This window comes from Sinocyclocheilus grahami, unplaced genomic scaffold, assembly GCF_001515645.1.
Source record: "Sinocyclocheilus grahami isolate Dianchi unplaced genomic scaffold, SAMN03320097.WGS_v1.1 scaffold338.1, whole genome shotgun sequence".
Classification (NCBI taxonomy): Eukaryota; Metazoa; Chordata; class Actinopteri; order Cypriniformes; family Cyprinidae; genus Sinocyclocheilus; species Sinocyclocheilus grahami.
In genome coordinates this window covers 360,570-377,775 of record NW_015505517.1, presented here as the reverse complement: position 1 = coordinate 377,775, position 17,206 = coordinate 360,570, and the positions used below count along the sequence as shown (strand labels likewise).

The 17,206-nt window shown below is 34.6% G+C and overlaps 1 protein-coding gene across 1 annotated transcript in view; it reads right to left on the bottom strand.

The window, feature by feature from the left end:
- LOC107602917 (potassium channel subfamily K member 1-like) overlaps positions 1 to 10,316 on the bottom strand; it is a 14,329-nt gene extending 4,013 nt beyond the window's left edge. The window contains exons 1-3 of the mRNA XM_016295539.1: positions 10,298 to 10,316; positions 9,962 to 10,204; positions 3,496 to 3,735 (exon numbers count right to left, since the gene is read on the bottom strand). Of these exons, the coding sequence (XP_016151025.1) occupies positions 3,496 to 3,735; positions 9,962 to 10,204; positions 10,298 to 10,316 (502 nt within the window). The remainder of the gene's footprint in view (positions 1 to 3,495; positions 3,736 to 9,961; positions 10,205 to 10,297) is intronic.
- Positions 10,317 to 17,206: the final 6,890 nt, after the last annotated feature.

The following is a 17,206-nucleotide window of genomic DNA, read 5'->3' as shown; positions in this document are numbered from 1 at the left end:
GTTCTTTTTGTGTAATTGTGAATTGCTTTTAAAAAAAGTTATGTAACATCTATAATGTGATAATTTTCTCTTCTCAGGCTAAAGAAGTCAAAGATGTCACAGAACTGTGTGATGAGCTGCTACTTAAAGTGCAAAAGCATGGTTTTTAGTGTATTTTGTGTTCCTTGTTCGTTATTTGTATTTGTTCTCACCAATTATAATAAATAAAAAAATGAATGTTTGAAAACCGAAACCTTTTTGACGCGAGTCCCCATGACAAACTTTTTAATATTTTAAAATAGTTTTTATGTCACTTTTTGAAAGGTATTGTTTATTTCAAATCTTTGCATAGCTATGACGGGAAGCATCTAACAATGCCTTGGGGGGGGGGGGGGGGAAAGACACATTTAAAAAATTGTATTGTTCTCACCAATTATAATAAATAAAAAAAATGAATGTTTGAAAACCGAAACCTTTTTGACGCGAGTCCCCATGACAAACTTTTTAATATTTTAAAATAGTTTTTATGTCACTTTTTGAAAGGTATGGTTTATTTCAAATCTTTGCATAGCTATGACGGGAAGCATCTAACAATGCCTTTCTTAAGATGTAAGAAAGTACATCTTAAAAAAATAAAGCATATAAAGTACATAAACCCAAATAGGAAATAAAACCGTTATTGAATAAGCATGCCCTATTTTGAGTTCTAAACTCCTGAAACATTGGTGTCTCGTATTTTAGAGCAGTCAATGCAATTTGGGAAAGAAATCAATCAAATCTGTGTACATGTGGAAAATATTCAGAGATATAACCCCCTTTGTAATGGTTAACATTTTCATAAGTGGCTGTAATTTAAATTACAAATTTTTTTTCTCAGTAACTGTAACGGATTAGTTACATTTATTTTGTAATTAATTCCATTACATGAAACTAGTTACTCCCCAACCCTGGTAGTCATTTTCATATGTTAAAAATAATTACAAAAAAGACAATTGATCCAGTTCAGGATTTTTATATATGGAAATGACATTTATTCAACAGTCTCTCACACGCAACTTAAACCGATATCATGACATTATGCCCTTCTGTATTTCTAAACGTACTACTGATTAAAATTAAATATTTAATAGCAAATATACATTATTCTGTGCTGCACTGATACAATGTTAAGACACTGTAGCTGATCATAGAGACTTGTGCTGCAAAACACCAAGGGCAAATAAGCACAAAGAATCCAGCAGTGACATCACGGAGCATTTCATTACTCACACAGTAAAAAAGTCACATCAGCACATTCAAGTTCCCATGGCCTGAGCTCCGATTCCGCATGTTTCTTTAATGTAAAAACGACACTATCTGTAAATAATCCCTAGTCGGACACAACAGAAGTTAAAATGAGGCCTAAAACTTTCAGCTTTTATTCTATTGTGATAATGTCATGACATTCTACTGTGGTGACGGTGATACAGCACAATCTGCAGTACAGTGTGTGATCTTCCAACCGAACCTTAAACTAGTCATCAGTCTGTGCTTACAACAGTCATTCTCATAATACAAACACAAGCATTCTATTGTAAACAACACTTCAAGCATGTTTCAAAAATATAATTCATTCATTTATGTTTATTAAATAGCCACAAAAATGCTCTGAATGCAACAATCAAAGATCTGGATGATTAAGTTTTATACAGTCAATTAGTCTCCAAGATTTCAGTAATCCAAGATTTTCTCCAAACCTTTTTTGGTATGTAACGGCATTGCGCTGTATCTCGGTAGCTTGGGACAAGGACACATGGAGCCAGCCATTATTCAACCTTGGATTCAAAAATCCATGTAAACTCAGATTGATTTACTCTGTCAAGTATTTTAATTTTCAGACCACGGTAAAATATCACTTTCTAAAATGAGAAAATTATACAGTATAACATGTTTTCCCCTGTAAAACACATTTAAAATATCCCTTAAGATAAATGTCACACTATTTTAACAACGTCATCTAAAATGACTCCCTTTTGAGCAGACTAACTTTTTTTTGTGCTTCTACACTGACTTATGCAACAGTATATGCTGCATTATAGTCTTAACATTTCAATGCATTAGAGTGATACAGCTTCATAAGAGACTTCTAGAGTAATTTCGATCACCAGTAGTAGCGGATATCCTTAAGTATTACTCTAGTTGCAAGCTCACAAGGTAGATCACACGAGTTGGAAATGAAACTTAACAGATGATGGGCAACTATGTTTGATGACAGGTTTCCACTATATGTAAGTGAGCTCATGTTTATGAAGATGTGAGAAGATGGTGGTCTTTATTCGAAGCTTAGATCAGAGCAGAAGTGCTTTTTGATTTAGAGTCTAAGAAATTTGGTCTACAAAAGGATATTCTGGGTTCAATACCTGGAAAAGTGAAGCTTAAATAGCAGCAATTGTGGCAAAAGTTGATAATCACAAAAAACAGTTCCTCATTATTAAAAAAGAAAGATAGTAAATGGGTCTATTTTTTTTAAACGGTTTAAAGCAATGGTTCAGCCAGAAATGACAGTTCTGTCATTTATTTCAAGTCGTTTCAAACCTGCATGACTTTCTTCTGTGGAACATAAAAGGCAATATTTTGAAGAATGTTGGTAAACGAACACTTTCTGTTCCCATTGACTTCCATTGTATTTTTTTGTCCTTACAATGCAAGTTAATGGGAACTGAAATTACCAACATTCTTTAAAATATCTTCTTTTGAGTTCCACAGAAGAAATAAAGTCACACGTGTTGAGTAAATGATGACAGAATTTAAATTTTTGGGTGAACTGTACCTTTAAAAGCAGAAATGTGAAGCTGCTAATTTTATAAAATCACTTCCTGTATGTTGTTATTTTTCAACTGTAAAGGTGTTGAAATTATTAGAATTTATATGTCCATTGTGATGGTAAAAATGTAAAATTGGCTATAAATTTATATAGAAAAGATTAAAATCTTTATTTCGTGCTAAAATCATTTTAACACACATACCATTTAGTTCTTGTGGCTACACAATTCAAATAGTATTTTAGTGTTTACAGACTGGCCCCATTTATGTCAACTGTAAGTGCCTTACTGAAACAGATTTTTTTTTTTAAAGAAAAGGAGTGAAAAGTGAAAAAATTTTTTGGTGGTAATCAACATTATGCCACAAATGCTGTCAACATTACTTCTACCATTTGTGCGATCTCAATTGGCAAGTACATGCTAGTGTACAAGTGTGCAATTATGCTTTTTAATGTAGTTTGCCGATTTGATGGGGTAGCAGCCTAAGTGTGCTAATGATCATTTACAGATATTCAGCCAGTGAACGATTTTATCACGTATCATGGTTTTGTAGAGGGCTGTTAAATACGCAGAATCTCGAGCGTCTTATTCAAGTAATTTTCACAATTCTGTATCCTACCAGTAACTTGCAAGACCCCTCGGCTAAAGATGTCTCCCTCGATTGAGTGTTACGTTGATGGAAGCGAAAACATCTATTTGATCATGGGGTCATCACCTCCTGGAGAGGTTAGGACAGGGAAGTCCACAAAGGGTTCGGTTTTGTCCTCCTGGGGTGAGTTGGCGGTACCGTCTGGCATGGAGCTAAAGGTCAGATGGTCATGTTCCATGATGGCCAGACGGTCCTGGGGCTTCTCCTTCTTCAGATAAAACATCTTCCTCAGCTGCTTCAACTGCTGCAGCTCACAGAAGGTCTCCAACACCACCAGCATGGCAATCAGGCCGAGGAGGAGATACACTGTGGGACACGAAGGGAAGAAAGAAGTGGAGAAATAAAGGAATGTAATTCATGAAAATATACATCATCACATAACAAAATACAACACAAAATAGGTTAGGTTGCAATTGTGTTAACCTTACAGGAAAAGTGTGTACATAAAAAAATTAAAACTCTTTTGGCCACCCCAAGGATCATGAATACGATTATTTTTGCCTGCATCTTATCTTTCATCTCAGCAACATCATGAAATTAATACAGAAATATTCAGAGCTAAAGAAGAAAACTCAGCATGTGTGGGCCTCACGAATGCCACATCCTCCACAATTATGCTACGACAGCAAATCTTTCTCACCGTCCCACGCACACCGAACAGAAAGACGGGACCATCTGCATCAACTAAACCCACACAAGCACGAAAGCCATGTGTCATTTTCATGCAACTTTTTGAAAATGAGAGCTGTACTGCTTCATAAGTAAGACAAACACTAAATGGAACAGTAGAGCAGCAGTGAACGAACAGTTTATACTCTTGAATCACATGCACTTCCTTTTTACCTTCCATCTGTTTCTATGACAACAGGCCAGACTTACACATTAAGATGTGTAGATACATAAAAGGAAGTCAGCCGAGTATTTTTTTTACTTGTATACTGGGCTGAATTTCACTTAGGAGAAGAGGAAGTGAACAGACTAGGCATGTTTACTCAATAAAATACATCACTATGAGAAATAAAGGCTTAATGTTGAGAATTATAAGGACCTTTAAACTGGACCACAATGTTAACGATATTTTATTAACCAAAAACTGACATTAAAAGGAATGATCTATCTAAAAAAGAAAATTTTTCATCAATGATTCACCCTCATGTCATTTCAAACCTGTAAGAGTTTCTTTCTTCTGTGAAACATGTTGGTAACCAGTTTCAATTCTCATTGACTTTCACTACATTTTTTGTCCATACAATGCAAGTCAATGGAAACCGAGACTGTTTGGTTACCAACATACTTTAAAACATTTTTTTTATGTTGTAACAGAATTGATAGAATTATCATTTTTGGATGGACTTTCCCTTTAAATTAGTTTACATGACAAATAAACCACAGAACGTTTACTATACAGCATTTCCAAGACTTCTGAATGTTTTTTAAAGGAGAACTATTATGCCACTTTTTACATTATGTAATATGAGTCTCTGGTGTCCCAAGAATGTGTCTGTGAAGTTTCAGCTCAAAATACCCCACAGATCATTTATTATATCATTTTAAAAATGCCTATTTTGAGCAGAAGCAGAAACATGCTGTTTTCATTCATGTCTCTTTAAACGCAAATGCTGCTCCTTGCCCCCTTTTCAAGAATAGAGATGTGGCTTTACAGCTCTTACCTCAGATACTCTGCCAAAAAACATCTGTTTGGTTTTGATTATCATGTCTATCGCGCTGAAATTATGCATTTTAAACCATATTAGTTTGAACTTCTGATAAACGGTTTTCTGAGCGCACACATCTGAAGCACGCGCACAGAAAGCGGCTTTCACACAGCATTTGAGTACTAAACTTGGAAAGGTCTCTTTCATGTCTTATTGTGCTTAAACTGTCAAATACACACACGTTTATGTTAAAAACACACACGAGTTACAAAAACAGTCGGTTATGTCTGTGAAGGTAAAGAAATCGCATGTTTATATTAGATCTGTGTGGCAACAGCATAATATACAGTAAATAAATAAATTAGCTGCTCTCTTGTCTCCTCTGAGGCTGGGACTCTAAACAGTGTTCTGTGCTCGTCAGTGCAGCCAAAGAGAGAACAGTTAGCATGCTTTGCTCAAACTTTCGCCATGGCGTTAGAACTGCTACAACGATGTCGCTTGCAAAAACACAATTAAAGGGCGGCAATATTATAAAAATATTAGCCCTTTCTAGGTCATGGGGGGAGCACAATCTGACGCAATCTCACTTAAACCTGGAAAAAGTCAAGTTTTCATGGTGTCACCTTTAATTCACACTTATTTACAGGGGTGTGAAGTAACGAATTACAAATACTCACGTTACAGTAATTAAGTAGTTTTTATAAGTAATTGTACTTTTCTGAGTAGTTTAAAAATTGTGTACTTTTTACATTTTAAGTGATGTATCGGTACTTTTACTCCGCTATTTTCCTCCGTTTGTGGTCGTGACATGCTTATTTTAATTTTATTTTTATCCATCAACGTGATTGGATAGAGAGTAATAGGCAAGTTTAGTTATTATTTCTTAATGCAAAACGCTTTAACTGGCTCTGTTTTGGAGAGAAATGGTCTCTCATTTTAACCCATATCATGGTGTGTGATGCTGAACTATGAGTTTCTAATGGTGTTTGTATTTGCTCTGTTCTAAACATTAATATTTTATGTGCAACAGCAGCGTGCTGTCTCAGTGGCTTTACACGTGATTTTAAATCAATTTTTTCAAACTTTGATTTAAATGGGGATGATTGTACTGAGAATAACTTTCATCTTTTCTTCAACTGAATACTGTTTCTGTGCTGTTTTGATGTATTTTAAAGAGTTGGCAGTCAAAATTAAAACTGCTGGATGATAGATACTCTTCATTCTTTATGACAAATAAGATAATGTGAATTACAGAATGTACAACATTTTTAAAATGTATAAATTGTGGTGTACAGCGTTTATTATGAGGGGGTAGAATCCACAGCTCAGTACTCACTACTCAATACTCATGAGTACTTTTAAATAGGCTACTCTTACTCAAGTAGCTTTTTGGACAAGTACTTTTACTCTACTCACACTACATTTTTTGGAAGGTAATGGTACTTTTACTTGAGTATATTTTTTCAGTACTCTTTCCACCACTGCTTATTTATAAATATTCAAGCTTTCAACTTCAAATGCCCTCTCAAGGACTATATTCTATTTGTTAAAATCATATTCTTCCCTACAAAACTCTATATGAAGAGTTCATTTGCAATGTGCATTATTCTCCACATATAGCGCGATCTGAACCCTAAACACGTTTTGTCAAAAAAGCCGGTTTTGTCCACTTTAAAGGCATCGCGAGTTCACGTTTTACTGCAGAAGTCCATTTTAGCGAATCAGCGCAATGTATTCAGGTCAGATGCTGAGAAGAGTATCGACAAAGCTGACTAAAAGTGATCGAGAATGGATAATTCAACAAACTTGAAGAACCTGTGATATCTTCTTCAGGGCGAAAAAGGAAAATAAAAGCTGAAATGTTTTCACGGAAACTTGCAAAAGCAGCGCGTTACAATGGTGAGGGAAAAGCTCTGTGTATTGCGTGTAATAATCACATCCATACAGTTTATGATCACAACAACAATGTTTGTCAGGCATCTACATTGTCATCTGAGGAGATTATAAAGATTAAACAAGTGTTTTTTTAAACTCTAAAACATGAAATGTGGAGTTTTCTGCTTTTGCCAAAAAAACGCAAATATTTTTCTTTTGCGCACAAAAAGTATTCTCGTAGCTTCGTATAATCCTCTTATGAAACTTGCTTATACACGGACGAGCACACTGTATTCTCCTCACTGAAAACAAAACCATACTGTCCCACAGCCATTGCCAGGCACCGATTAAGTCCCATCCTGGATTATCAATTAATTAATCATTCAGTCCAGCTCTGTAATTTACAAACCCGATTCCAAAAAAGTTGGGACACTGTACAAATTGTGAATAAAAACAGAATGCAATGATGTGGAAGTTTCAAATTTCAATATTTTATTCAGAATACAAATATTTCAATGCTGTTCTTTTTTAACTTTCTATTTATCAAAGAATCAAGGAAAATAAAAAGTAAAATGGTTTTCACAAAAAAATATTAGGCAGCACAAACCACTGAAAATAATGAGAAATGTATATTGAGCAACAGATCACTATATTATATTGTGACACTGAAGACTGGAGTAATGGCTGTCGAAAATTCAGCTTTGTCATCATAAGAATAAATTACATTTGAAAATATATTAAAATAGAAAACTGTTATTTTAAATAGTAATAATATTTCACAATATTGCAGTTTTTATTGTAGCTTTGATCAAATAAAAGTAGCTTTGGTGAGCATAACATTTTTACCAACCACAAACTTTTAAACTGTAGTCCGCTGGTCTAGTTGGATAGTTGTATCCCAGTGCGATCAGCTGAAATGTGCCACTTAAGACCAGCAAAACCAGCTTTTTCAGGAGATTCTAGAGACCAGATTATCATAGAGATTTTGGTGGACTCTTTTGACTTGGTCAAGTAAGTAACTACCTAGTTATCATCCAAAACACCCTAGCAAAAATTCAGAACACCAGAATTAAAAAAAAAAGGCAGTTTTTGTAGTTTGTCACATTTTAATGTGCAAAGTATAACAATACTGCTATAACAATCTATACATAACCTACAATCAAAATTTGTAGTTGTAAGAGAACCAAATAAACCAAACCTGCAGAATCTAACTCTTCCATTTATGTGACACACATATTTACATTGTACATGGAGACAATTATTTTCATTGTCTAAAAGTACAGCCCAAGTAGTTCTCTCACTTTCACTAGAATGAGGAACATGATGCCTGTGATGTGAAGCCAACCTGTGCCAAAAATCTGTGGTCAGTCCTCAGGCTTCATTCCGCTCTCTATCAACCTGTCTTGTTCAAAGTTCCTTTTGTAGATAAAAAAGATTTGAAAATATATTTTGCATAACATGCATAAATGCAAAGGGGAACTAGATATTGCATGTCTTTGTAAATGATAAGACCGAATGTAAATCCTTCTTCCCTGATAAATCATGACAGCACTTTAACTCATATAGGCTGGATCACACTTCCCCAAAAAATGCAAACAAACACTAAATGTCAGTGGTAACTGGGCTTTATTGGATCAATTTGTTAACCTGGTGATGTTTTCCAGAACAGCGTGAACAAACTGTAATTAACCCTAAAAAAGGCAGATACATCTTTCTTTTTTTAAATATACATTTCTAAGGCCTACAAATTACCAACATGATCAAAACTCTGCTAAAAAAAAAAAACTGTTGTTCACAATCTGCTACATGTCATCTGTCATCTGAGTGACAGTTCACACACATTCAGGAAGTAAAAGTCCTTTTTGTGTAACTGTAAAAATGTCCACCTTCAGGCTGTGGTCTTTTTGCTGCGAAATCTTTAATGATTTTTCATAAAATAAGCTTAAGAGTAACTTATATTTCAAAATGAATATTTACAGGATTGGAGCAATTTAGGCTTACTTGATTATCCATAGAACTTTTTTTTTAATCGTAATGTTGATTTATCATTTATCTCTCAATCATCATTGAATTGCATTGCATTATAAGCAATCATTTTAAGTTACATTACATTATCAGAATTTCATCATTGGTTTGGGTCTCTGAATAAAATGTAGGCATTTCTTTTTTTCCTCAAGTATGAACTACGTAATCTCATTAAATCATATGGGCCATAAAAACATGATGTATCAAAAATTATACAAAAATATATGCTTTTTTTATTTAGATTTTGTCCAAAGGTTTAATAAATTGTTCCATTAAAAAAAAAAAAACATTTTATTTCATTTAAAAAAACTCATTATTTCAGATGTCAGGCTTTACAGAGTTAAAGAAGCTGTCTTTCGTGTATAATGCTGGTTTGGATGTAGTGGTACATGCTGGGGCTTGTGAATGGAACGTTTCATCTTGAAAGACAAGGAGGTGATTTCATATGAAGTTTTCTTATGTCTGAGAAATACTGGTATAATTTAATAGAAATGAAACCGAAAGTTGTGATCTTTGTGTCTGTGCTTCCTCCTGTATGTGAACATACAGGCCTATATCTGCATATAGTTCACAGACTGAATTGTACAGATCTTCTATAAAGTTATATATAAAGTTTCACGCCTGTCTGAGAATTGGATACCTGTCTAGGGTAACATTGCTGTGTTAAGGCAGGTGTTAAATGACAGATGAGAAAGCTTTCCAAAGAGAACAAAGAAAAAATGAGAAAAACAAGAACAAAAGGAGAAGAACTTCTCTATTACAAGCAGTGGTGCATTAACATTTTTTTTAAGTCATATGAGATGTATTGTTTGTTGTTATTACGGATGCCTTGCTGAAACACTAAAAAATATGGGTCACTGCAAATATCTAGTCCCATCAAATGGTGCACTATCCACAGAGTCTCACGGAAGCCACGTTAGCCATCAAATGTCACGTTGTATAAGTTTGTGACATATCTGCATTGTTCAATGACTCACCTGTGGTTGATAAGACAGTGCTAGCGAAAAACAAAGACGAGGTGAAGTCCCAGTTCCAGTTGGCCGACGCGTTGTTGAGAATAGACACCCCATAGTTGCTGGCCTCCAGCGCTTTGGACAGAAACCTCTCCAGCCTTTCCTCGGACAGACATTCGTGCTCCTTGAGGAACTGTCGTTTGATCCCTCCGAGCTGCTGGCGCAAGAGGTCTTCATATGGCAGCTCCACCGAGGAGAAAACCACCGCTCCGAATATGAGATACAGAATATAGCCGAGCACGAGGAATAAAAAATACCATGCCGATTTGTTGCTCTGTATCAAGCGCACGCACGAATTACCGGCAAGGGACTGAAGCATCTTCAGCTTTCCTACTAAATTCGATGGTGATGATGGTATTGATGTCGGGTCTTGTGGTTTCGATGCGTTTTAAAGCTCTTGATTGCACGAGCTGCTCCGAATGCAGCGCGGAGGAGATGGAGCTCAGCTCGTAACGGGGACGTGGCGTCACTGGCTCTCGCCCACCAGGGCTGCGTTCAGTTTTTATACAGTCTATGGTTCAGCCCCGACAAAAACGGTGCAAAACGTTTTTTAAACTGAAACGGTGGTGCGTTGAACACCCTGTTCTCATGACGCAAGAGTTGCAACTATGGCAGCTGAGAAAGCCATTCTTTGTGTTCTTTTTGAAGAATTTTCGGAGCCTGATGAAATCTGTATAAATACGTGTTTAATACTGCGAAATAAAGAGAACATCTCAATCGAGTGAAGGGATTTGTGCAAACTGGTTCCTAATTATTGTGATCCAACATTTGCCTCGCATTTCAGGTGAAGGATAATCCACTTCTTACCTCCAAGACTGTTGTGATCTATATGACCTTATTATTTTTATTGTGAGTATTAGGCTTATCATTATTGCTGATCACTGTTGTTGTGCTATGATATTGTAATATTTACCATTATATAATCAGAGGGGTATAGAAAAGTTTATGAAAGTGTCACTCCATAATACAATAGCAAAATATATAAATATGTATAGTATTTTTATGTTACATTAATCAGTATTTAGCACACCTTCCTAAGGAAAGGATATGGACCAGAAGACATTGCAATTACTAAATGATATTTAGACAGACTTAAAGAAGTTCCAGATCTATACATGTGCTCTTAATATCTTAGTTATTTTGCCTTTAATGTAAATAAACATGTGCAATATACAATATACTTGCTCTTGTGAATTTATTTGGATGTTAATTACATTGTGCGAGCTGTCTCGACTAATAGACTTGGCCTGGAAAAAGGACATGGTATGATAGCTTGGCAGTATAGAGTGCAAAGGATATCTGGCCTTCTAGAAGTAAAGTAGGCTATAACAATGGGCCTCCTGGGTAGTTGTCATTATTATTTGTAGGGTCCTGTGTTTGTGAATTGCTCTTGTGTACTCACTCTTTTTTAAATTGTATATATATATATATATATACACACACACATATACATACATACATACAGGTGGTGTTCTGAAATGAGGAGGCAGTCCTTTTTTTAAATTTTTTTTATTGATCAAATGTAAATTCCTGTCTCAGTCACATGTTGGTTAAATAAACATTACTTACACTACCAGAAAACAACAACAACAAATACAATTCTATTTTATATTTTTACATTAACAATGTAATCAATATTCTGTTTATTAAAGCCAAGTATGAATCTCATCAAGTTATTAAGCATTTTACATTTATTCCAAAATAATAACTCAAGGCAGTAACAATTTAAACAAAATATTTTATTTGTGAACTTATGTTCAGTTATTCTTTTTAATAGTTAACTTTTAACAATTTTTGAATTATTCGGTTCATCAGTCATCAAAGCTCAGTAAATATTGGTCACAGACACAGATATTTACTTTAAATTTCAACAAGCTGATTTACTCACTAAACAACACTCCCACAGATCATGTTTTCAGACCATTTCAAGTCTTATTTTGACGTAACATTCACGTGATTTTCCCCCATTCAATCTCAATTACCCCCCCCCCTACACTGCAGGCTTTAGTTGGTCTGTTAAAACTCAATGGGCTCAAGGGAGGCGAGAGAGACGCGGACTCCCGCTGTAACTTTACCTGCTGGTGTCGCTGTTGGACAATGTTTCTTTAGAAAAACGAGTGATTTATACACTTTTTAATGTTATATTTTGTAATATTGGCATTTTTTTATTTTTGTACTACTAATTTTTTCTTATCCAATATTTTGAAGATATATATATATATATATATATATATACAGTATATACACAATTCAATTTTTCTCTGCTTTGCACATATAAAGTTCAATAAAATTACGTTTGAAGAAAAATAGTTTTTTAGCTATGTAATATATATAATGTATTACATTATTACATTATTAGATTTCACAGTGATTTGATTCTGTAAAGTTTTTTTTGGTTACAACAACATTACTGTAGTAAAACCATGTTTTACTACGTTTATACATTTGAAGACGAGCAGAGAGTATAGAATACTAGATAAAAAAATTAGCTAGCTAGAATACATGCATATTAACAGCGTAAACATGAATTAGCCATGCGACCATATAATATGATTAAATGTTAATAAATTAAGTGTATCAGCAATCATACATTTCTTAGAAATATATTTTACCTAGGTGATGATGATCACTCAGTCGCTTTGTGTCAAACTCAAACGCAGTTACAGGGTTTTTGACCAGTGAATGTGTGCAAATGTGCATTTTGTCCGTCATTAAAACGGCGGCGTTACGTTTTCATCACCAGGTGTTTGTTGTAGCTATATGGGCGCAGCACTCCAGTTTAAATACATATGAGCCTCAGTGAATGTGTGCAAATGTGCATTTTGTCCGTCATTAAAACGGCGGCGTTACGTTTTCATCACCAGGTGTTTGTTGTAGCTATATGGGCGCAGCACTCAGTTTCAAATACATATGAGCCTTTATAGACATAGTGTTTCTTGCGTAAAGAAAACGCTGTACTTATTCAAACAACAAGATCTTTATTTACCCTTGCAGACCTAGTTCAGCTGCTGTGGTAATTCAGTTCATTCAGTGAAGATAGAGGGTGTGGAGTTATGAGGTTTTTACTGGCAGTTTGAGCGGATCCAACAAGATTTAGTCACAAGCTCTTTATAATACCTTTCAGTCACAAGCTTTTTTAAATACCTTTCATTGGCTAAATATTTCTAAAACAGACAGACAGACAGACAGACGTAAAGGGTGACCAATAGCATTGATTTATTGAAGAAGGGAAGAAAAACACAAAAAAGGACACTTTGGAGTGTAAGGGCAAAAAGGACATGTGCTCTGCACAGGTTGAGCCCTACCTGTGCACGTGCCTGTTGTCAAGTGATGAATATCATAACCTCTCAAATGTCCAGTCATATATGAGGGTGGAGCAATCATCAAACGGGAAGCACCTTGTGTGAAGACCACATTCTTCATGCACTTTCATGAATTCTGATTCAAGATTGAATCTAGCCTAAAGTTTGTTCAAGATGTGAGTTGATGTTTGTTTTTGTTTTTTTGCAAGATTTTATATTTTGCCTTAAAATAGGTCTAGGCTATGCCTGTTGTGGTTGTATGTGTTTGTTGTTAAGTAAAATTAACTAGAGAACAGTCAGGAATTTTTTATAGGCCTATGATAATATAGTTGCTTTATGTCTTTATAATAAATGAATCAAAACTAACATATTGTATCATTTGTCTGATGCTGTTCAGTTATCCACATTTTAACCACCAAAAGGATTGCTAACAGACCTTATTCCACATGAATCAAGGTGATTTTGGCCTTTTATCATATACCTTTCTACGATAAAGCTGCAGATGTTCTCAGACGACTTGCACAATGTCTATAATGTCTTTTGTTTTATCTGCATTTTCTCTTTTGATTTGATTAGGACATATCCTGTTTTTTTTAAAATGGTATTGGGTATGGATTTAATGTTTTGGCTACACATCGCAACATGTCACAGAAGTCTGAAATGCAAAAAATGTCCCACATTAGGGCAATTCACCCCACCTGCTTAATTTATGAGTAAAATAATAATAATGAAAACTCCCATAGTAGCACCTGCCAACTCATTTCATCATTCAAACTCAGTCTAGACTTTAACCCTATGTGGCAATAAAGATACTGATCCAGGGGCATAGATCACGCGGGGGACGTCCCCCCCCCCCCCAATTTTAATATACTGTAAATTCGTATTATCAAAAAATATATAAAAAACTCTAGGCAAGTGTGTTTGCATAGAGGCTTTGAAGAGCCGGTGTGAATAAATATAGATATAAATTCAAAGAGACAGGATAGCCTGTGCATGACCTGATGTTTTATTCGGACCCAGAATGAGGCAAGATCCATGCAGTGTATGTTTCATTCATACTCGAAGCGCAGAAAGTCGTAGCAGGAAATCACTAATATGGACAAAAGCGTCTATCTCTGTATGAAAACAGTTGTTTACTTTTCACAGAAAAACAGAAACGTTTGGAAACATTTGACATTAAACATATGATTGCGGCAATATATGGTTTATTTGTGTTTTTTAAGTCATCTCCAGGTAATAAATAAAGTATATGAACAATGCAGTGCTAATTGACATTGCATTTATTACAGTATAGAAACTATTCTGCCTTATTATGTGATAAAAAAGTGTTTGTAGTATAGAAACAAATCATTATTATTGGTTATTGTCCAGCAGTTGTCTGATTTCTTAGCCAATTAAAAGCTAGAAATAAGAGAAAAATTAAAGTAGTGTAGGCTACACTACCAGTTAAAAGTTTTTGAACAGTAAGATTTTTAGTGTTTTTAAAGAAGTCTCTTCTGTTCACCAATTTATTTGATCCAAAGTACAGCAAAACAGTAACATTTTGAAATATGTTTTACTATTTAAAATAACTGTTTTCTATTTAAATATATTTTAAAATGTAATTTATTCCTGTGGTTTCAAAACTAATTATTTAGCATCATTACTCCAGTCACATGATCCTTCAGAAATCATTCTAATATTCTGATTTGCTGCTCAAAAAAAAAAAAGTATATATATATATATATATATATATTATTATGATGTTGAAAACAGCTGAGTAGGCCTAGATTTTTTTCAGGTTTTTTGATGAATAGAAAGTTCATAAGAACAGCATTTATCTGAAATAGAAATATTTTGTAACATTATAAATGTCTTTATCATCACTTTTGATCAATTTAAAGCATCCTTGCTGAATAAAAGTATTAATTTCAATAATTTATTTTCCAAAAAAATAATATATATATATTATATATACTGACTCTAAGCTTTTGAATGGTATAGTGTATAATGTTACAAAAGCTTTTCATTTAAGATAAATGCTGATCTTTGGATCCTTCTATTCATCAAAGAATGCTGAAAAATTTTACTCAACTGTTTTAAATATTCATAATAATAATTTAAAAAGGTTTCTTGAGCAGCAAATCAGCATGATTTCTGAAGGATCATGTGACACTGAAGACTGGAGTAATGATGCTGAAAATTCAGTTTGATCACAGCAATAAATTACATTTTAAAATATATTCTCATAGAAAACTCACATTCTCATATTTTAAATAGTAAAAATATTTCACAACATTACTGCTTTTGCTGTAGAGATACTGGTTTGATTAACTTGTTGCAGTTGGTAGCTTGTAACTGAAATCTGGCCTTTCATTTCTCTGTCAGACTGCATGTGGAACAGGGCAGTTTTAAGATTACCAGTCTTTACCAAATCTTAAATTTCTGTCAAAAATCAATCAAGTCTTCTGTAACTTTTATACAACCTTTTTTTATCCTCTTCTTTGCCAGGCTGTACAGATGCTAATAATAGAGGCTGTCCTGTGATAGTCTGTTATTTCAAGTTTCTGTACTGGGAATTTAAACCTCTGAGCAGTAAGATGTTGGGCAGGAGGTAGATTCCAAAATGTTTGTGTACTGCTCATACAATTCGTAGATTGTCAGTTTGCACAAAGCAGGAAAAACTGTTGTATATATATATATATTACATAACATTTCTGCCCCCCTCACTTCTAAAATTATGGCTACGCCCCTGTGATAAACACAATCAAAGTGTCACATATTTCAGAACTATGGCCCTGATAGCTACATATATGACAGTGAGAGTTTCATTCTTTTATATGGCCTTGTTTCTTGAAGATGATGCAGACACATGAGGGCGACTGTTTCCAAGGTAACAGTCTGTGCAAGTTGGTGAGGTGGTGGAATCTGAGTTCTGGTAGGCCAGTTGGGAAAAAGCTTCCTCTTCATTCACCAGCGTTCCTGCTTGGAGCAGTGGACAAAATAACATATAAACATGTACACTTTTTGTCAAGGGAAATTAAATGAAAAAGTGTAAAATACAGATAAAGTGCATTAATACTTGATCTGATCTAATTCTTGATAATATCTGATCTGATGAGTCATCTTGATACCAAGATGTCTCGCCTTTTTTTTTTGAGATACTGGTTTGATTAACTTGTTGCAGTTGGTAGCTTGTAACTGAAATCTGGCCTTTCATTTCTCTGTCAGACTGCATGTGGAACAGGGCAGTTTTAAGATTACCAGTCTTTACCAAATCTTAAATTTCTGTCAAAAGTCTTCTGTAACTTTTATACAACCTTTTTTTATCCTCTTCTTTGCCAGGCTGTACAGATGCTAATAATAGAGGCTGTCCTGTGATAGTCTGTTATTTCAAGTTTCTGTACTGGGAATTTAAACCTCTGAGCAGTAAGATGTTGGGCAGGAGGTAGATTCCAAAATGTTTGTGTACTGCTCATACAATTCGTAGATTGTCAGTTTGCACAAAGCAGGAAAAACTGTTGCAGGACTGTAACCGCCATAGACTTTTATTGGGACACATCTCCCTATATTCAGATTAGAAATAAGTCAGCCCTGTTGAAAAAACCAGCATATGCTGGTTAGGTATGTTTTGACACTGGGATGCTGGTTTAAACTGGTCCTTTGCTGGTCCTTTTGCTGGTTACCAGCATAAACCAGCAAAGGACCAGCTTAAACCAGCATCAAAACATACCTAACCAGCATATGCTGGTTTTTTCAACAGTATGTTTTTTTTTCGGTGAAATTAAACTTCTAGACTGCAGCAATGTTTCTTGCCAGCAGAGGCGGACAGTAACTAAGTACATTTACTTAAGTATTGTACTTAAGTATACTTTTTGAGTATCGGTACTTTCCTTGAGTATTATTTTTTCTGGAAACTTATGACTTT